At 35.4% G+C, this 23,431-nt stretch overlaps 1 protein-coding gene across 1 annotated transcript in view; it reads right to left on the reverse strand.

Moving 5' to 3' along the window:
• Prmt3 (protein arginine methyltransferase 3) overlaps positions 1-23,431 on the reverse strand; it is a 96,464-nt gene that overhangs the window by 51,219 nt on the left and 21,814 nt on the right. Inside the window, exons 9-11 of the mRNA XM_070032720.1 lie at positions 22,786-22,907; positions 13,552-13,651; positions 287-365 (exon numbers count right to left, since the gene is read on the reverse strand). Coding sequence (XP_069888821.1) covers positions 287-365; positions 13,552-13,651; positions 22,786-22,907 — 301 coding nt within the window. The remainder of the gene's footprint in view (positions 1-286; positions 366-13,551; positions 13,652-22,785; positions 22,908-23,431) is intronic.

Raw genomic sequence — 23,431 nt, forward strand, 5'->3', positions numbered from 1 at the left:
CTTTATAACAAAAGTCTTCTTGAAAGTTCCATGAAAGGATTTTAAAAATAAAATTCTTTACAACAAAGTGTTCTTGAAAATACCATTAGCTTGCCATCCTACATCTTATATAATGTTCCACTCTCAACAATATAGTAAATGAATGTTTTAAAGCTTCTTCTAATGGAAGCATCTTTCATCTCTATTGTGAACTTTCTCAGCCATGAATAGTTTATTTGAAATTCAAAGGTTCATTTGGTTCTGCCAGACTGAAATTACATTAATAAAACTAAAATTTTATACTCACCCGATCCTCCTTTTGCCAAGTATTTGTTCTTTGCATAAAGAACAGAATCTAACATAGACTCAAAAAGAAGAAAATAGCCCTGCATAAAAACAGAAAAAAGGATTAAAAAAATGTACAACATTCTTATGAGCAGATCAATTTAAATATTTGAAACTACTCCTTTAACAACACAGAAATATTTGTCTCTGTCTGCAAAGTCATTAATTTTTTTCCAGTAAATTCTTCATCTAATAATGACTAAAAAATCATGCCTAGGTAGGCAGTGGACCCAGTACATTATCCTGAGTCTTCTTACCCATGGTTCCACTTTCCACAAGATTGTTTCTGCATCACTGCAAGTAAAATTTCAGATGACAACTGATAAACTCTCTTATTCTCTGTGATGTTGCAATATTTGTCTATAGCAGTGGTTAGATCCTACCTTTGAGGGAACATGTAATAATGTTGGATATTTATCACTGTTACAACTGAGCCTGGGAGCTGGTGGGTGCTACTAACATCACTGGATAAGCCATGGGAGCTGCTGAACAGCACACAACACACAGAGCAGCCCACACAAAAACCACCTGGCCCAAAATGTCAATGATTAAGGTTGAGAAACCCTAGTCTGGAGTACCAACTCCCAAAGTGTTTCCTGTCTAGTAAACTTCCCTTTGATTAAACAAGGGGAAAGATATCCTTACACAGATGCTATATACATGTAGTGTCAAAATATATGAGATGTCAGATTCCATCTTAGGTTTGTAAAAATGGTAAACAGACTTGTTGAAACATATTTTAATCAGGTATTAGCCTTTTTTTCCCCTGTCATGGGGCCTGAACCCTGGGCCTGGGCACTCTCCCTTCAGCTAAGGGAGTAGTAGCACCCTACCACTTGAGCCAGAGCACCACTTCCAGCTTTTTCTGCTTATGTGGTGCTGAAGAATCAAACCCAGGGCCTCATGAAGGTGAGGCAAGCACTCTACCACTGAGCCACCTTCCCAGCTCCCCCTCTTTTTTGACTACAGACTTGTTATTTAACATCTATGGAAACCTTATAGACTTAGTATTGCTTGAAATAAGAGTTCATTGAACATGCAAAAGCACAACAACAAAGATTTGTCGTCAGTATTTTAGAATATGGCAATGAATCCTCTTTTGAGAAAAGACAATAATCACAATACAAATGGAAATCTTCACAAGAGATTAAAGTAAATGTATAGAAAATGCAGTTCTTATGTATGAATCACTTACACAGAAACAGGATTAGACTGTGGCTAGTGGACTAGGGCATAACTCAACTGAGTTCCTCAACTCACTCAATACTGCATCTCCATCCACCCAAATTATTGCCACTATAACTAACCAGACTTACTTCTCAACAAACAAATTCACTGATAGGAAAAATAAATACCAGCAAAATGTTACCAAGCAAAAAAATATCCTTATCTTAAGGATTTGAAGCAAACTGTCTTTTTTTTGGGGGGAGGGGTCAGTTGTGGGGCTTGAACGCTGGGCTTGGAAGCTGTCCTTGCAATTTTCAGCTCAAGGTGAGCGCTCTACCACTTGAGCCACAGAGCCACTTCCGGTTTTTTCTATCAGCCTCCTGAGTAGCTAGGATTACAGGTGTGAGCCACTGGCACCTGGCTTCAAACTGTCTTTCTTGATAGAAGACTTCAGTAGTTTGTAAAGTTTTAAAAGTTGGTTCTCCACTAATATGACCTACATACTCAGAGAACACAGGATTTACAGAATTCACCAACAACAAAAATAATTTTTTAACCAATCTGAATTCATGCAGATCGATACAAACAATTATAAATAGACAGCTACTTATCCATTAATGTCAATTATAATTCATGAAATAATTTTTTTAAAAAATGAGGCACGTGTGTAATCTTAGCTACTTGAATCCTCCAATAGGGGATCTTGGTTCCAGGCTAGCCCATGCAGAGAGGTCCATGAGCCCTTCCCCTGAGGGCTGCCTTAGCCCATAGCTGGGCCAAGAGATACTATGAGAAACTGTATCGTTTTTAATGATACAACCATAGATGCTATGCTACATTATTTAAGACTTGACCCAAGCATGATAATCATCACATGCCTGTAATCCAAGAACTTGAGAAGCTGAGCCAAGAGATGAAGAATTTGAGGTAAATCTGGGCTACATAGTCAGAGTGTGTCAAAACAATAACAGTCTAACAAAAAAACACAAATAAATATGTAAAACTCAAAGGACCCAATTTTGTGGATCATTCATTTCACTCGGTATTCAGATACTTGTTCAACTGTTAACCATCAAACGGGGGACTTCTATGATGTCAATATACAAAATGCCTTCTTTTTCCTTGATTGAGGTCCGTATTTCTTTGTCTATTTCATAGATCACTTACAAATTAAAATACTTCACTTTCTCTCTTTACTAAAACAGAAGCTCCCAGAAGTATAAAGATTTGAGCCATATTATCAGAGGCTACATTCCTAAGATTGGAGATGTGCCAGATACACAGGAGGAATGCAGTAAGAAATTTCTAAATAAATGAATGCAGAAGTCAATGTTATAGGTGCATACACTTTTTGCATTTAACTGATGAGGAAACTTGGCTTCGACAAAAAGTAGTTTATATATGGGGCTGGGAAAGTGGCTCAGTGGTAGAGTGCTTGCCTTGCATGCATGAGGCCCTGGGTTCGATTCCTCAGCAACACATAAGCAGAAAAAAGCTGGAAGTGGCACTGTGGCTCAAGTGGTAGAGCACTAGCCTTGAGCTGAAGAGCTGAGGGACAGTGCCCAGGCCCAGAGTTCAGGCCCCACGACTGGCAAAAAAAAAAGAAAAAAAAAAAGAAAAAAAAGTAGTTTATATTTACACAACAGGGAGTGAATCAAACAGAATTTGAACCTGGTCTAAGTAATTCAGGGTAAGTTCTGAATTACTATTCTTTGTTGATTCTTAAATAGACTACACTGGTAATTTAGGACTCAAGTGTTCCAAAATGAAAAATTAACCATAAACAATATCAAACAAGATTAGAATTTACAAATATAGTAACATCTTAGCTGACATCTTAGCTGGTAACTGGCTCTTAACCACCATCTATCAAAAAATTAGTATGGAAAAATCCCAATCTTATACTGAAACATATGAAGAACTAATATAAGGCATTATCAGATAAAATTAAAATTAATTTATCCAGTTTAAGATATAGCAGATGTGAGATTCCTATATAATCATATATATTGCGAATGACTATTGTCCTTTCTCTCAACTTTCCAGTTTGCTAAACTTCATTTTACTAAAGGCTCCCTATGTGACTAAACAGCTTTTAATTTCTGGGAATTGTCCTTGGTTCTGAACCAAGTCATTTATTACTGCTATCAAAGCTTTGCTCCAAATGTCCAGCTCATCTACAGTGTAATTCAGACTGCAATTTCACAGGCTGCTGACTTACCTGTAGGGGTGCCATCTGGAAGGAGAATTACACCTGATACTTTCTCCTATGATGCTCATGGGGCACACTTCTTTCAAAACTGACATTTACTCTTAAAAATTGAATACTACATTTACCTTAAAAAATAAAGAACTCCAAAAAAAATATGGACTTAAACCAGAAGTTAGATATTAACCATATTCATGGAAATGGAAGCCTTATTCTTAAAATGTCTGCTCATATCTGTACATCTCTAACTTTTTTTAGTTCAAATAAATAAATTATTGAAATATCCCTAGGCAAAATTTTAACTATTAAAAAATATTCAAGAGAGTTACAAATAAAGAGAATTTGGAAAAAGATTGGTGACAAATAGCCAATGGTCTGAAATTAAAGACAAAATAAAAAATTACATCAAATAACACAAACTTACAAAATCTAATTCCAATCCAAAAGAATTCATGGATATGATATGCACAAAAAAACCAATAAATTTGATCACATTACAACCTTAAGCCTAAGCATATCAAAAGGTATAAAAAGTACCAGAAGATATGTCAGAGTTTGAAAAGACTGGCTACACATATACACATATATTTTTGTCTCTAAACAAAGAACACTAGTCATTTCAAAGAGTATCCAACACAAAAGAATATTGGCCAAACAATTATATACACTTATTTCACAAAAGAAAAAATACAAACAGCAAATAATCCCATGAGAAGCTAAATTTCATTAGTACTTCAAACAAATGAAAACCATTTAACTACTACCAGATACTTAGTCAAGTCCACAGAAATATGAACGAATAAAAAAATTCACCTTTTTGGAAAAGTTGGCATTATCTACTAACACTGAAGTTCAGCATACCTGGAGAGAAAGCAACTCTGTTCCTACTTATACACCCAGAAATGCAGAGTTAAATGTGATTATATGTATAAATAAGTATATAAAAGCAGTATTATATGTCATTGTATAAATTGCGAATGATATAGTGTCCATTATCTGTAAAATGAAAACCCATACTGTATGGCATTCTCAAAACTGTACCTACAGAAATAAACATAAATGTTCTTTACAAGGCAGGATTAGTGAATGCCACGAACATGATTGAGTGAAGAAAGCAGAATCCTTTTTTTTTTGTCCGGTCGTGGGCCTGAACTCTGGGCCTGGGCGCTGTCCCTCAGCTCTTCAGCTCAAGGCTAACGCTCTACCACTTGAGCCACAGGGCCACTTCTGGCTTTTTTTTCTGCTTATGTGGTGCTGAGGAATCGAACCCAGGGCCTCAGGCATGCAAAGCGAGCGCTCTACCACTAAGCCACCTTCCCAGCCCCAGAATCCTACTTTTTAATACAAAATGATACATTTTTGTTCAACTTATGTAAATGTCAAAAACCAGGCAATAAAAACAGGTGACTATAGAGGGATGTAAATGTAAGTGCTAAAACCATAAAATAAGGAAATGATTATCATACAGGTCAGAAAACCACTATCTATGGTGGAAGAAGGGAGCCATAACAGAAATACATGGATAGCTTTGTTCTATGCTCTGATTTCACTGATAATTACATAGGTCTTTTTAAAATTATTATATGACTACTGGTTACACCATACCTTTAAGTTTATATAATTTTCTGTGTACAGCTCACAACTTCAAAAGTAATAAAAGGAGGATTTATATGGATAGTGTATATAAAATGCAATATGGGTAGAAGCAAAAAGATAACCTCATCCATTTATAAAGGCTCACAATGTATGGAATAGTACACAATAAAGAAGAAAAATGTTTGCATGTGAGGTAGAGAATATGAAACCAGGATATAAGTAAGTGGGGGAGAGGCTAATTCTTCACTATAAATTCTGTCATCTTTTAAATTTCATGTTATAGTTATGTATATTCATTCATTCACTCACAGGAGCCTGGCACCGGTGGCTCACGCCTGTAATCCTAGCTACTCAGGAGGCTGAGATCTGAGGATCACGGTTCAAAGCCAGCCTGGGCAGGAAAGTCCGTGAGACTCTTATTTCCAATAAACCACCAGAAAACCAGAAGTGGTGTTGTGGCTCACGTGATAGAGCACTTGCCTTGAGCTGAAGAACTCAGAGACAGTGCCCAGACCCAGAGTTCAAGCTCCCAGGCCCAGAGTTCAAACTCCATGACCGACAAAGAAAAAAAAAGTACAAATAATCACAAAATAATTATAAAAAGATTTGTGAAAAAAAATCGAGGTTATAAACAGAGAGCAAGAGTGTTTTTTGTTTTTGTTTTTTTAAAGGAGAATCCATTACAGATGTGCTCAAGTTACAATGGCACTATACCCAATAGTCTCTCAGAAAATAATGTAAAGCAAAAATACTTCTATTACTCCTCACCTATCCATCATCATAGCTCAGCAACATAGTGCACTGGATAGAGACAGCTGTTTCCCTCTGTGCTGACATGGCTGACCAGGAGCTGCAGCTCACTGCAGTGACTTTAACACAACATTTTGCTAGCCTAAGGAAAGAACAAACTGCAAAATTTGAAGTAGGGTTTCTACAGAACAGATCTTGGCTTTTACAGCGTTGTGAACACAAAATATCTAAAGTTGAGCCATCTTAAGTTTCAGATCATCTGTATATTTAAGAAGCCTACTTTAAATATAGAAACAGAGGTGTAAAGGGTTGGAGACGTTCATATACACAGTCTGTATCTAGCAAGCACAATGCCCTGGATTCAATCCCCAGTATTGGAAAAAGAAAAAGAAAAAGGGAAAGGGTAGAATCTGTGTAACAGTTGAATACAAACAATGAAAAGCTACAGTGATTCTAAGTAGATTAAAGAGCCAAAAACATTATCAGAGACAAAGACCACCCCTTTATAATGATTTAAAAAAAAGCTATCATTCATCAAGAAGACACAATAAAACTAATGTGTAATCACACAAAAATACCCGAAGGAAAACTTGACATTAGTGAAAAGAGAAATGAATAATAGGTAGCAATTCACTGTTACTGTTTCAGAAATTCAAAGAACTAATATGTTTAAAATAAATAAGGATTTAAAAGACTTGAATTATATAATCAACCATTTTGATCCAAATGACAGTTAGGTAAGACTTAATTAAGCAATAACAATTTATTCATTTTAAACCAATGTAGAACATTCATCATGGCAGACCATGTGCTGGGAAGTGTGAACAAGTTTAAAAGAATGATAGCATATGATAGATACTCTCTTATCACAACTAACTCAAGTAGAAAGTATCTAAAAAATTTCCTAACACTTGGAAATTAAATAATGTACTTCTAAGTAACCCCTGGATCAAAGCAGAAATAAAAATGGTAATATTTTAAACAAGCTAAATCTGGGGATGCAGGTACTGCAGCTATCAGAGTGGTATTTATAGTTTTATAAGTGATGCAATAGAGTAATACATAGAGTTTGTCTACAGAGTAGACAAACTCTATGTATAGGTGGGAATTATATGTGTCCTGCTAAGAATAAAGGTGTCCACCACACAGTCAGTATTTGTTAAAGTGAGTATGCCGGATGCCAAGGGGAAAAGACACACATGTATATTTACAATTAATTAAAATATTTCAGGAAGAATACTAGGAACTAGTAACAGATTTGACTAGAAAACCAGCATAAATCCTAAGTATAGGATAACATTTTTAGCATTTCTATATTAGGACACAGTCAAAAGATGATTAAATTTTACAAAGTGACATATCTGTTACAGCAGTTCCTACTTACCTATAATTTTATGTCATTGTCAGATTACATGAAAGAAAAACTACTCCTGTCAAAACTACTGTTAATGAGGTACCTACTATGTGCTTGCTGTTGTCCTGAACAACTAAGTTCCTTTTCTCTCATCTTATCCCTTCCCCTCCCCCCAATTTTCATAATTGAGTACTGTAGATTGACTAAGGTAAGATCTCCCATCCTCTACACACTCTTCTGAGAAACTTTTATTAAGTCTTTTCCCACTAGATGGCACTCTTGATTTAATATAAAACTGATCGTCAAATAGGCCCATTTCCCCAAAGTGGCAAACAATCTAATAAGCAAGTCTAGCAAGAAAAAATGAGTCATCTAAACATCTTTCCAAAAGCCAATGCAGATCTTCCTCCAGATATAGGATAGCTTACAAGGTTAAAGAAAAGATGTATGTGTGTTTTTAAAGAAATATTCTCAATCACCCAAACTGGTTTAAAAAGAAAAAAACATAACTATAACCAGATACTCTACTCTCAATTACAACTTAAGTATGAGTGGGCAGGTTTTTAAATTATATTTTCTTATTGTAAAGATACTGTACAGAGGAGTTACAGTTACATGAGTAAGGTAATCAGTATATTTCCTACCGAGCACTGTTACCCTCTCCTTTGTTTTTCCCCAGCCATCCCTCCCCTCCCCACTTCCCTAACTCCTCCCTGCCCAAGCTGTAAAGATCATTTTTAACTTAGTGTCTTGTACGTGTCATTGTATCAATGGGTCAGTCTGTATCCTTGTTTCATTATTTTATTATTTCCCTTCCCCCTCCCCAAATTAGAAAAATGTATATACAAGATGAAGGGTACCAGAATCAAATACAGTGAAAACAGGGGTTATACCATGGGAGAAGAATATACAAAAGAAACAAAAGAAATCACATAGTACATTGTAAGTACATTAAAAGCAACAGCAACAAAGATAAAAACCTCTTGTGTCTCTATCTTGGGTTCATTTAGCATAGCACCATCTTATATGGTCATATATGCATAGCTTTTGACCTTTTCAACTTGTCTGGTAAGATTATCCTAGACGTATACTAATTATTCCAAATAAGGGAAACCATGGGACCTATGTTTCTTTGAATCTGGCTTACTTCACTTAGTATAATTATTTCCAAGTCTTTCCATTTCCTAACAAATGGGGTGGTGTCATTCTTCCTGATGGAGGCATAGAATTTCATATACACATCTATGTATGTGTATATATATACATATATATATATATCATATTTTCTTGATCCACTCATCTACTGAGGGGCATCTGGGTTGGTTCCGTATCTTAGCTACAGTGAATAATGCTGCGATAAACATAGTTGTGCTGATAGCTTTAATATGGCCTTGTTTGTTTGTTTGTTTGTTTGTTTTTGGTCCGGTCGTGGGGCCTGAACTCTGGGCCTGGGCGCTGTTCCTCAGCTCTTCCGCTCAAGGCTAGCACTCTACCACTTGAGCCACAGCGCCACTTCTGGCTTTTTTTCTTATGTGGTGCTGAGGAATCGAACCCAGGGCCTCAAGCATGCAAGGCAAGTGCTCTACCACTGAGCCACCTTCCCAGCCCCATATGGGCTTGTTTGTGATCATTTGGGTAAATGCCTAAAGGTGAGATTGCTGGGTCATAGGGGAGCTCTATGTGGAGTCTTTTGAGGAACCTCCATACTTCTTTACAAAGTGGCTGCACAAGTTTACACTCCCAAAAACAATACAGTAGTGTTCCCTTTTTGCCAAATCAAAAGAATAAGAATAAAAATAAAGTGATCTGAATTCCAATCAAAAAAAATATTAAGGCTACATAAAGGAGAGACTAGGGAGTATTTAAGGGCACAGACAAGAATAAAAATAAAGATTATAAAGTTGGAATAATTATGCCTAAGGGCCTAAGCTTAATTACATTTTTGTTTTCTTTACTTTGATTCAGACTGTGTCTATGAAAAAATACCTTCATGAACTGCAAACTTCCTTTGTTGCTTAAGTACTACAAATATCTCCTGTTAACATTTATATACTAGAAAAATATTACTGTACTACAAAATACGAATTTTATATTTTACTTAAAAGTATTAGGTATTAGCAATATTGCCTAAAAATTATTTATAGAGTAGCAAACAAAATTTAACTTGTAATACACCAATAATTTAAGTGAATTATAATAAAAATGCAAAAATCAAAGGCAAGTTTAAATCTGGAAAATTTGGTCAAGGAATGGCTTAGCGGTAACTACCTAGCATTCTATTCCTTGGTAGCACATAAACACAAAAAATAAATAACTTTTTTTTTTTTTTTAAGTCTGGAAAATTCAGGCTGGGAATGTGGCTTAGTGGTAGAGCACTTGCCTAGCATGTATGAAGTCCTGGGTTTGATTCCTTAGTACTACATAAACAGAAAAGGCCAGAAGTGGTGCGGTGGCTCAAGTGGTAGACTACCAGTCTTGAGCAAAAGCTCAGAGACAGTGCCCAGGCCCTGAATTCAAGCCCCAGGACTGGTTAAAAAAAAAAAATCTTGGGGCTGAGAAGGTGGCTCAGTGGTAGAGCACTTGCTTTTGCATGCCTGAGGCCCTGGGTTCGATTCCTCAGCACTACATAAGCAAAAAGAAAAAAGCCAGAAGTGGCGCTGTGGCTCAAGTGGTAGAACGCTAGTCTTGAGCTGAAGAGCTGAGGGACAGCGCCCAGACCCAGAGTTCAGGCCCCACGACTGGACCCCCCCAAAAAAAATCTGGAAAATTTATTTATCTAAAAGGCAAGTGTCAAAGGAAAATATTTTCAGAGGGGAGAAACACAAAGGTGTAATGCCCATGGGCATCTAATCTTATAAAATAACATCATTTAAAAAAAAAAGACAAAGTGATAATTTACTAACAGAAATGATCTTGCATTTTAAAATTACATATTGTCTAGGAAATTTAAAAGAAAAGCAAAATTTGTGAAGAGCTACAGACACAAAAACCTACCTAGATTAAAGCTTGTAATAGTTAGTGGGCCACAGTAGACGGTAACAGATGTAGGTCTGTAATATGTGATATCTACATTGGTATACTTGTTTATAAGCCCATATTAAACACCTATTTCGTAGTGGATATTACTATTTTGTCCCTTTTTGTTGAAATACTTTTAAAAGGGGAAAACATCTTTTAACTAGATTTCTGAATCTGTAATAAACTGTACAAACAAGCACACAAACACTTTCAAAGACACAAGATTCTACATAATCCATTTTAACTAAAAACAAAAAAACAAAAAACAATTACTCGGGAAGCTGGGATCTGAGGATCGCAGTTCAAAGCCAGCCCAGGCAGGAATGACCGTAAGACTCTTATCTCCAATTAACCACCAGAAAACTGGAAGTGGTGCTGTGGCTCAAGCGTTCATCTTGAGCTGAAGAGCTCAGGGATAGAGCCCAGGCCCAGAGATCAAGACCCACGACCAAGAAACAAAAAAACCTGTTCATAATGCTAGCAACTGGTGGCTCAGGCTTATCTATATTGCTAGCTACCCAGGACAATCATGTTTTGAAGCTAGTCCATGCAGACAAATTCAAAAGATTCTCATCTCAAATTAATGAACAAGACACTGGAACTGGAAGTATGGCTAATGTGGTAGAGTGATTTTTTTCAGTGAGAGAGAAAAATAAAAGCAAGAGCAGAAGGACCTGAGCTCAAGCCCCAGTAATGTCCAAAAACAGAAAGAAAGAAAGAAAGAAAGAAAGAAAGAAAGAAAGAAAGAAAGAAAGAAAGAAAGAAAGAAAGAAAGAAAGAAAGAAAGAAAGAAAGAAAGAAAGAAAGAGAAAGTATGGGGAAGGGGGAGATGGAATAAATAAATAAATGTTGGATTTGTTGAGACTAAATTCATACCTTATCTGATTCAAAAGAAAGGTACTTTCATAAACTCTATTATTTAAGAAGAATGATACTGGAACTAAGAATTATTAAAGGCAATTCTAACTTTTTAAAAAAATCACAGAGAAAGGGAAACTCTTAAACACTTTTGTAAGAATTTAAATAAGCAAGCCAGGTGCTGGTGGCTCACGCCTGTAATCCTAGCTACTCAGGAGGCTGAGATCTGAGGATCACAGTTCAGAGTCAGTCCGGGCAGGAACGTTCTTGACACTCTTATCGCCAATAAACTGCTAGAAAACCAGAAGTGGTGCTGTGGCTCAAGCGGTAGAGCGCTGGCCTTGAGCTGAAGAGCACAAGGACAGTACCCAAGTCCAGAGTTCAAGCCTCACGACCGACAAAAAAAAAAAAAAAAAAAAAAAAAAAAAAAAAAAAAAGAATTTAAATAAGCAATAACAATGATAGAAAACTGTATAAACACTGTTCAAAAACAAAATCTAAAAAACAGGCCAGGTACTGGTGGTTCATGTTTTTAATCATAACAATTCCGACTGAGATCTAAGTATTATGGTTTGAAGCTAGCCAGATAAGAATCTATGAGACTCTTTCTCCAATTTATCACCAAAAGGCCAGAAGTAGAAATGTGGCTCAATTGGTAGTGTTAGCCTTGAGCAAAAAAGCTCAGGGACAGTGCTCAGGTACTGAGTTCAAGGAACAACACACACACACACACACACAAATTGCTACATATAAAACTTTCTTATGCTATGATCCACTAGTAGGTATATATCCAAAGGAAATGAAATCAGTCTGTCAAAGAGACATCTGCACTCCACTTTTACTATATAACACTTCACAACTGCTAAGGTAAGAAGTGTCCATCAGAAGATGAATAAAGAAAATGTGTTATAAGTACTCAGTATATTATTCAGACACCCATGCACACACACACTCTCTCACACACACACACATACACACACACAAGAATGAAACTATCATCTGTAACAATGGGATGGAATGGAAGAATATTATGTTAAGTGAAATGAGCCAGGCACAGAAGGTCAAACATTGCATCAACTAACTCATATGCAAGCTAAAATAAATGCTGATTCATGGAAATAAAGTAGAATAGTGATTGTTAGAGGACAGAAAGAACAGGGAGAAGGGAGACAGAAGGAAGGTTGATAAGGGATACAAAAATAGAGTTGAATAGAAGGAATAAAAGCATTAATGTTCTGTAGCACAATAGGGTAATTATAGTTCATAACAATGTGTAATACAGTCTACAAGCAACTACAAGAAAGGTATTCTAAGGTTCCCAACACAAGAAAATTATGAACAATTGAGATGAAAATGCTAATTACTTTTACTTGATTATTTTATACCATATATGGACCATATTATCATATTTTATCTCATAGATACATACAATGGTAAACAAAATACAAAGCAAGAAAGATAATGCATTTTTCATGTATGAAAGCTTAACTACCAACAGCAATAACTATCATTGGCTCTACACTGACATGAACTACTACATTAAATTTGAAACTTTAAAAAATATTCCCTAAAATTCCTAACTAAATAAAATTGTTATTCTACTCACTCAAAAATGACAGTAAATTGTAAAGCAAAACTCAAACAGAAATTTAAAATAAACTTTGCATATGGTTAGGAAATCTTTGTCTACTGGAAATATTAGCTTATCTTCATCAAAAGATCCTATTAATAAACCACACTGAATTGGTAAATACCATTCATGAATTCTAATGTATGCATGCTTTAAAATATTGTGCTTTGACTCAGGTGACAACAGCAATCTGTAAAGCTATTGAACATAGTTTAATATTATTATTTTAATAGTACCAATACATTCTGTTTTATGTGAAAAGAGACATTGTTTACACAGCCTAATGATCCACAGACATTCAGCTTGATAATAATATCAGAAACATTGTTAGTTTTAACATGTCCTTATTAGTCCTTGCAAACATTCAGGTCTCCCCAAGTTCACAAAGTAGAAAAATAATTCCTTGTTATGATTTTAAAGGTGAAAGTATAACTTGGTATTTTTTAAAAAGATGAATAACCAATAAATTAATGTCATTTTAAAATAAACTACTGTGGAAGATTGTTGCTATTTTTAAAATGCTGCCACCACGCTGCCATTTATCAAACATAATTAAATGCGGAAAAACTGCTACAATATTCATTGTTTTTCTTTTTATTTTAATAGTGGAAGCAGGTGTTTTGGGTTTTTTTTGTTAACACTTACCATCCACTCGGATATAATAACATCCACTTTATCTACAGGAAGATGCACTTCTTCAATCTTGCCTTTAATTAGCGTAATAGTATCTTCAAGTTTATTTAGTCTGAAAATTATCATAATGAGTGGGATTAGTATGAGAAGCAGATTCTGAAAGCTAATTAAATTACATAATTCTTTTACCAAGTGCTCATACTGTCCTGTGGAGTAAGTATGTTGCAAGTTTACTTATTTCTTGAGTATTACTATTGTTATAACAAAGAATGCCCCCATGGCAATATACTCACTGAGTAATAAAAATGTCAGCCTAAAAGAAATCTGACCGTTTTCAAGAAAACATGTATTATATAATAAAATTACTAGGTCTTGAAAAGAAATACTTTAAAGGAGGGATGAAAACAGATCAGCATGAGTACAAAAGTATGAATTAAAGGAATTGACACATTAAAGGCCTGAGCCTTCATTTTAATGCCCCAATTCCATCTCAGTGCTTGCCAGCTACTGAATCTTCACCAAACGTGTGCTTGCTAAGCCATCATGCTTATGTTTACACCCTGCTAGGGGATCAAATACATTATTTTGATTAAGAATAGTTTTGCTTCTGCATTTGCTTTTTTATTTTTGCTGCATTATAAACCATGTATTTATTATTTATTAGTGTACATTGGTTTTACAAAGGTAGTTTCATTTGTGACATTTCCACATATACATATAATATACTCAAACTGACCTCTTCTCCCTTCTTAAAATAATTTTCCTATTTTATTTTTACATATGCAACTAACTAGTTGACCATAGTCTCACCCTCATTCACCCCCTTGAGTTAACAACTTAACTCCCTCCCTCTAGTACCCAGCCCCTTCCACAGAGCCTGTTTTATTTTCCTTTTTTTTGAGGGGGGGGGGATGTGCCAATCCTGGGGCTTGAATTCAGGCCTGGGCACTGTCCCTGAGCTTCTTTTGTTCAAGAATAATACTGTACCATTGAGTCACAGCTCTACTTCCAGCTTTTTGGGTGATTAATTGGTGATAAGAACCTCACAGACTTTCCTGCCCAGGCTGGCTTCAATTTGAACCTCAATCCTCAGATCTCAGCCTCCTGAGTTACAGTAGTAGCTAGGCAAGATCCACCAGTGTCAAGCTTTTCTTTTCTTTCTTTCTTTTTTCTTTTTAGTTCTTGTTTGTTTTGGTTTTAGAGTTTTTTGTTTTTGTTTTTTACTATTTTTTAATTGTACCAAGAGGTTTTACCATGGTATTTCAGATCTGTCATTTTCAATTTATATACTTTTTTTTGTATCACCTTGCTGCACTAGCTACAATTCTGCAATAGAGGAGGTGATGCTGATATGCCTATCTTGTTCTTGAACTTAAAGAGAATGCTTTAGTGGTTCCTCAGGATGCTAGATGTAAACAGAGGGGATGAATTTGATGGCAGCTGTAGGGTTGGTTTTTTGTTTTGTTTTGTTTTTTGGTCGGTCATGGGGCCTGAACTCTGAGCCTAGGCACTGTTCCTCAGCTCTTCAGCTCAAGGTTAGCGTTCTACCACTTGAGCCACAGCACCACTTCTGGCTTTTTTTGCTTATGCGGTGCTGAGGAATGAAACCCAGGGCCTCATGCATGCAAGACAAGCACTCTACCACTGAGCTATCTTCCCAGCCCTGTAAGTTTTATTTTTGTAGGTGTACTGTATTAGAACATCGCTTTCTACTTTAATACGATATTGCTCCTTTCTTTCTTCTCTTGCTCCTCTCTGTGTCTCTCCAATTCTTTCCTAATCTTATACTTCTGAGATTGGGTCTCAGTATATAGTTCAGACTGGTTCAGACTGGACTTGAACTTGCTATGTAAGCCGAGGTTGGCCTTGAGTTCAATTCTCCTGCCTCCACCCTAAGTACTGGTGTTACAGTCATGTCCCATGGAAGCCAACTACTAAGAATTTTGAATATATACTGAATGAACAATGAAATTTTATCATTTTTCTGCGTCTATTACAATGATCTCAAATGATTTTCCTGGCTGATTTTCTCATGTTTAACTGTGCTTTATTGGAAAAGACTCTACCTTCCATAATATTACCTAATGTAGTTTTGTATTTTACTATTTTTGGTGCTAGGCCGTTGGCATGCTAAGAACACTCTCCTACTAACTTGCTTCTCTAGCCCTGGTTCCTAAAATTTTAATTAGGATTCTTTTATATGTCTATGTTCCTGCATTAGTGACCTGGGTTTTTTTTTCTGTTCTATTGCCAGGTTTTGGTTTTAAGGTTTATTATTAGTTTTATATATATATATATATATATATATATATATATATATATATATATATATATATATATATATATATATATATAGTTGATTTGTTTTTGAAAAGATAACCTCCAAGTAGACAGGAAAGAACTGTCTTTGTCCTAAGTCTTTAGGATCAAATGGGTGAGAGGGATGAGCAAGAACTGCTATTTCATCTCATAAACACAAATCACTGCCTAGTACAGATCTAAATGTAACAGGCACAATTACAAAGTGTTTATATAATATACCCCCCTCCCAAGCCCTATTTAGGTTGCTATTTCTTATTCAACCCCTGAATAATAGCAATTATGAATAAGAATGGTGGTAAATAAAATATGAGAATTTCAGTTCATAAAAGTTATGAAAAGAGCCGGGCACCAGTGGCTCACATCTGTAATCCTAGCTACTCAGGAGGCTGAGATCTGAGGATCGCGGTTCAAAGCCAGCCGGGGCAGGAAAGTCCATGAGACTCTTATCTCCAATAAACCACTAGAAAACCAGAAGTGGCATGTGGCTCAAGCGGTAGAGCGATCGTCATGAGCTGAAGAGCACAGGGACAGTGCCCAAGCCCAGAGTTCAAGTCCTACGACCGACCAAAAACAAAAAAAAAGTTATGAAAAGAGGTAAAAGTGAGAGGTGGAACATTTGAATTACATAAAACCTATAAAGAGCTCAAGTTCAAAATATAGTCTACTAATAAGAAAAAAGAACACATAAGAAACCCAAAGACATAAGCAAATATTTCAATAAAGAAAATGTCCAATAACCACACAAAATAGTGCTTAAGTCCCATTATCACAGAAACTATGACAGAAACAAACAAAAAAGCATTGCAATATAAAAAATTTGAAAAACTTTTAAAAGCACAATCTAGAACCTGTTAACATACTTCTGATATGAATATAAACACTTTGGAAAATAGACTGGCAAGGTCAAAAAAATCTTGAGGATATGTATATCTTGAAGACTTCTATTCTACTTGTAAGTATACCCTGCAGGTACACTACGATATGTGTGCAAAATATCTGCAACGCAACAGAACTGTTCATAGAAGCCCATCTGATTGAGAAATAGCTGAGGACTGGATAGGATTTTGAAGTTGTGGAAAATCTTTTATCTTGGATATGGTGACTGTATGTTTAATTTTGTTTGCTATTTGTGCATTCTTGAATATATTAATGCTAATTCAGTTTTTGTACTTTTTCCATATGCCATGCTTCATAAAAAAATTTGAAAAAAATGCATATTTGAGTTTTTTAAAAGGTAAGCAATAAGCCAGGTGCCGGTGGCTCACGCCTGTAATCCTAACTACTCAGGAGGCTGAGATCTGAGGATCACAGTTCAAAGCCAGCCCAGGCAGGAAAGTCTGTGAGACTCTTATTTCCAATTAACCACCAGAAAGCTGGAAGTAGCACCTGTAGTTAAAGTGGTAGAGCGACAGCCTTGAGCTGAAGAGCTCAGAGATAGTGCCCAGGCCCAGAGTTCAAGCCCCATGACTGATCAAAAAAAAAAAAAAAAAAAAAAAGAAAAAGAAAAAGCAATAAGATTCTTTCTGATGAAATTACTATGGCTGCCTATTGTTTATTGAAATGCTTATCAGGCTTTACCAATTATAAGCACTTTGATAAAAGCAAAAAGCAGGCTTTTGAAAAGAACAAAATGTCCCCATTGCTAAGAAATATCTTTAGAATGTCTGTGCAGAAACAAGATCTGTGTTCTGAAAATGGCCATCTGCTTAGGCTGTTTATTGTCTGCTACAAGTCATAATCCTATTTGCATCAGTAATTACTTGTTCAAATATGAATATAACAGGGAAGATTATGATTTCAGGGAATACACAGGAAAAAAGACAAAGCATCATAATTACTAGTAATTTGTATTAAAATACTTTGACATAGATAGCATCCACATAGATAACCTCTTTCATAAGGCTGTTAATCTTGTCACCTGATTTCCCTTCATTAAAAAAAAAAAACAGACTAGATTTTTACTTTGTTTTCTCAAATGGCTACTCCCTTAATCTCACTTCAAGGATAAAAGCATTCAAAGTGAATCCTATCTTTGGCAACACCTGCTGAAAATCTAGTGTACCTTTAATTTGCAGAAATATTTCATTATAATAAAAAGCTTATTTTAAACAATTCTCTTGACAAAACAAATACAATGATCAACTTAGTTTCTAAGTAGAAATTAGTTTACTTAGTTTTCTGATAGAAACAACAAAGACTTCCTTCCCTATCTTACTTCCTATTTTAAGAGTAGCAACATAACTTCTACTTCATTCATGATCAAGTGATGAATTCTCTTAGACTAGGCATACAGAAATAGAACACAGTCCCTGCCCTTAAATATGATGTAAGACAGAAAGAGTATTAAAAATCATAGGGTACCACAGTATCCCATATAGCTAAGAAAGCAACATCTGAATTTAGCCATGCAGATACCATCACAAAGATAAACAGATGGAGTAGAGGAGTGAAAAGTGGCAAACTTAAAGAATTATGAATAGCTGAGTGCCAGTGGCTTACACCTGTAATCCTAGCTACTCAGGAGGTTGAGATCTGAGGATCATGGTAGGAAAGTCAGCGAGACTCTTATCTCCAACTAACCACCAGAAAACCGGAAGTGGCACTGTGGCACTCAGCTCTCATTGAGCTGAAGAGCTCAGGGACAAAGCCCGGGACCAGAGTTCAAGCCCCACAAATGACCAAAAAAAGAATTATGAATAATTCACTATGACTAGAACAGAGACAAAGTAAAAAGGTGATGCTTACTGAGTCTAGATTTTACTTAAAGACAAGACTCAGGATCTCAGAGTAAGTTATTAGAACAAATTTCTAATCCACTTTGCTCAAAGTAATGTAGATAAAAGCCATGGTTGATATTCTATGGAATATGGAAAAATAGAAAACCAAACAGCATAAAGTATCATGGGAATTCATGCAATAAGGAAATAAGTAAATAAACAGGTAGATGGGTAAATAATATTTAAAGCTAGCGATAAAACAATTCTAACAAGAACTTTTGATGACCACTATTTTAAATAGCCTATGAGACTCCAGCCTGTAATCTGAGCTGATCTAAGGATCACCATTCATAGCCAGCCTTGAAAGAAAAGTCCAAAAGACTCCTATCTCCAGTTATCCACCCAAAAAAGCTGGAAGTAGAGCACTAGTCTTGAGCAAAAAAGCTCAGGAACAGTACATAGGCCTTGAGTTCAAGACCCAGAACAAGCATTAAAAAAAAAAAGAAAAAAAAGCATGTAATGAGAGTGGGAAGAAATACAGGAATAGATTTTAAAATATACTAACCATATTTCACATGCTATTTCTCTCTTTTTTTGATACTCAAGCATACGGAAATGATAATAAAATAAAAAGTGTAATAAGTGCTTTTTTTGTAAGATGATATCAAAGATTCTAGAAAAGAAAAAAATGTAATGAAATCACAAGAGCAAAGTTGCAAAGATCCACTGCTTAGAGCACACACTGGAGAACATTCTATGGGAGGTGGAAGCCATCTCACATAACACAGAGCTCTGGGGTCCAGAGTTTTATAAACGGGACTTAACAAAGGAACTAAAAAACTACTCAAAGAATTGTATTTTGATTCTTTTCCATCAGACAGAAAAACAACACCAGTTATCTTTATTAAAGGATCTAGTATTCCATTCATAACTGCAAGCAAAAAAGCAAAGGTCTTTAACTAAAAGAGGCATGAAACACCATATTACCAGGCAATTAAAACAAAACAAAATCAAACAAAAAACAGGGCTGAGATGTGGACCTAAAACAACTCTATTCATGCGGGTCTCCTCCCAAGTGTGTGTCACTTGTAATGTGTGGTATTAAACTGAGGCCATTACTATTTGGAATGAGCAGTAATTCATTTTCTAATATGGAAGAGTGATGAAAGATCATCTGTATTCTAGCAGAGACAACAGATTTTCAGGCCTGGTGATCATGACTCAATTGGCTTTCAACATGTGATGTCCTAGGTGTTGAAAAAGATACCAAGAAAGCTCTTATCCTAGAATCTAGAGGATACTTACATAAATAATATAGCAGATCTAAACATCCTCTAGACTTTTCTTTTTATTTTTTGTGGTGCTGGGGATCAAACCTATGGGTTGGCACATGCTAGCAAGTATGCTACACCCCCAGCCCCACTCAGGCCATTCTCAGTATTTCCTTTCTAGTTTTCTGTACACAGGTAACACAAGATTCCATCTTTACTGTCACAATGAGACTATAAGTACCGAATTAAGGCAGTATGATGGATCAGTCATCTCAGGAAAATTCTTCAGTAACATTCAAAATATTCTGAATAACGAGCTTACTCTACGGCAGCATCAATGAGAAACCAAAGGCATCCAGAATAATGGCAAAAGCATTACCAGAAGCTATCTCTGCTTCCCAGGAGTGAATTGAGTATATAATCATTTGGCAGAATAGCTTTGCTATCCTTAGGTAAGTTTATGTTTCTGAAGTAAACATTCATTTGGTAAAGTTCAAAATATAATAGCAAGAATAAGAAACAAGTTCTCATTCTCTCCTATACATCATTTTTTAGTTTATTTGCCCTTAGTAATATAACATCTTAGATAACTTGTATTGTTTTTTCATGTCTGCAAGTTAAGAACAGCCAGATTTAATTTCTTAAACTGCATTATGTCAGCTTAAATTACACAACCAAAATTCCTTTCTCAGGAACATTACATCATTTTTTTTTTTTTTTAAAGTAAGGAAAGGTCACTGGAGAATGCCTTGGAAGGACATATCTTATCCCCGGTCCTTCCTTCTTTCTCTTTCTTTGCTTTCTGGTGACATGAAGTAAGGAGTTTTCCTCTATCACTTCGTTCAGCCATGCTATTCTGCCTTATTACAGACCAGAAATGGAAACTGAGGCACAATTATCTTTCCTCCTTGAAGTGTTTTCTCAGAAATTAATCACTATGATGATGACTGACTGATAATACTCATTAATTGACTAAAAATTAAAAGTATACATGAGAAACAAGTTTTTTTTCTAAAAAGCTTTGATACTATATCCTCTAGTATTTATATATAAGAAATTTGAGGGCTGGGAAGGTGCTCAGTGGTAGAGTGCTTGCCTCATATGCATGAGGCCCTGGGTTCGATTCCTCAGCACCACATAAGCAGAAAAAGCTGGAAGTGGTGCTATGGCTCAAGTGGTAGAGCGCTCGCCTTGAGCTGAAGAGCTGAGGGACAGCGCCTAGGCCCAGAGTTCAAGCCCATGACCCACCAAAAAAACAAAACAAAACAAAACAAATTACTGGTATACTTTTCAGTTTCTTCCATAAACTAAACTAAGAACACAGGAAGTCCCATTTTACAGAAATCAAAAATGACAATTTAAAACATAAATATGGTCTATCCTAAGATTAGAAATATCTTACCATAATCTCATTATCAATAATAAAACTTTATTACTTCTTCTAGAATCTCTTCTTTGGGACAGTGGCACTCATATTTGTTTGTATGACCACTGCACAAGAAACTCAAAAGTGCTCTCTATAGAACCCTCAAAATGATGATAATGTATTCAATAGGACATCACAAAAACTAGGAAGAATATCTTTACTAAACTGCTTATATGATGACATATTCAACAGGACATTTCAAGAACTCAGAAGAAAATGTCTACTAAATAGAATTGCATGTATGATATATTTAACTGGACTCTAAAAGAACTAGGAGGAAAACCTTCACTAAATAATAAAACTGTACATATAAATTACAACTGCAATTACTTGCTAATAATAATAGTAATAATAAATGTTCAAACATTTGCTTTGTGTCATGCTATGTGATTTGTATGAATATATATGTATATACTTTACTTATAACTTATTTCATGTTACCTTATTTCTAACCATATTAAGTAGTCATTTTCACTTGACTTTAAAACAGGTTTTTCAACAGGTAAAATAAGATCTACTTCAAGTTCAAAATGCTGGTTAAATGGTAAAATGAGGACAATCCAAGCCTAACACAAACCTGTGCTTTAATCATATTATATACCTTCCATGGTGTAGAATAAAATCTAAAAATATTAAGCATTTTTATCATCATATTTTAAATTTGCAATATTTGAAAAGATGAACAGAAAGAGTTAGAACATAAGTTTAAGTGGGAGAAACATCTAAATATTGCTACATGAAGCTTTCTATTACTTTCTCTGGAAATTATTACTAAATGTCAAATAAAAGGTGTTTTGTTAAAGAGCTAAAGAAATCTAATTCTATAAACTATTTTGAATACAGGCCTTTTAACATCAGACATTTTGGGGGATAGAATTTTTTAGGAAATAGACATTTTTGGGGGGGGGGTCTGGTCGTGGGGCCTGAACTCTGGGCCTAGGCGCTGTCCCTCAGCAGTTCAGCTGAAGGCTAGTGCTCTACCACTTGAGCCACAGCGCCACTTCCGGCTTTTTTTCTTTTTTGCTTATATGGTGCTGAGGAATCGAACCCAGGGCCTCAGGCATGCAAGGCAAGCGCTCTACCACTGAGCCACCTTCCCAGCCTGGAAATAGACATTTTTAGGGGATAAACCATTCTGTTTATTTTTAGGAATTTTTCTGAATTTACATCATACATAGTACCTACAATCTATTTGCTAAAGAAAATACTACTGACATACTAGTTCTGCCAGTATTATCCTACCTATCAAAAACTTCTTAGCTTATATGAGAACATTTATATAGTCACAATCAGAAATATAAGAAAACAATATAAAATAATTCTAGAACAACTGTGAATAGATTACACATTACCATAGTTTAAACCTATCTTGTTCCCAGCTTATAATCTCATTATGCCAGAGTAGAGGTTTACCAAAAGCAAAAAATATCTAAGTCTTCATTAGATAGCAGCTAAAGATAAGAAAACAAGTTAAATAATTGTTAGATTTAAAGCCTTAAAAATTATCTACCTTATTATATCCATCGCCTGGTAAAGAATTTCGGATTGATCAACTCCAAGAACTTTCTTTGCTCCAGCTTTAGCAGCAAACATAGACAGAATTCCAGTTCCACACCCAACATCCAAAACTACCTGATGCAAAACATGTAAATAAGGAAAATAAGCTTCAGAGATGGAAAGAAGCAGGTCCAGGGTTATAGGGTTGATAAATCATAGAAACAGTATTCAAACACAGGTTAAATACATTTCTCGAGCTTCTATTTAATATTTTAATTGAATATTTTTATGACTTTTAGCTAAGAAAACAGTGATTAAACAAACAAATTTGACAGACTCAAAGAAAGACTCAAAGATTCAAACTAACTGAATAAGGTAATGATGAAGGAAGCTGATTTACTTTTTCTAAAAATGAAGGAAAAGTTAATTATAACTGTAAATAAAAATCAGAAGCATAAAGAGGACACCTAGCTGAGAATTTCTTCCAGGGACTGCAGAAATTAATTATGAGAGGGTGATAACTCGATTAAATGCTACCCAAGGTTAAATTAATCTGAGGATCCATATGGTCTCCACAGGAGCTTTGTGATTTCAAACAAAAAGGAAAGAGGAAAGAGGAAGGAAAAAAGGGAGGAAATTTAATTACCAACATTCTTTTA

The sequence above is a fragment of the Dipodomys merriami genome, unplaced genomic scaffold (genome assembly GCF_024711535.1).
Source record: "Dipodomys merriami isolate MVZ:Mamm:240054 unplaced genomic scaffold, mDipMer1.0.p SCAF_21, whole genome shotgun sequence".
In the NCBI taxonomy this organism is placed as follows: Eukaryota; Metazoa; Chordata; class Mammalia; order Rodentia; family Heteromyidae; genus Dipodomys; species Dipodomys merriami.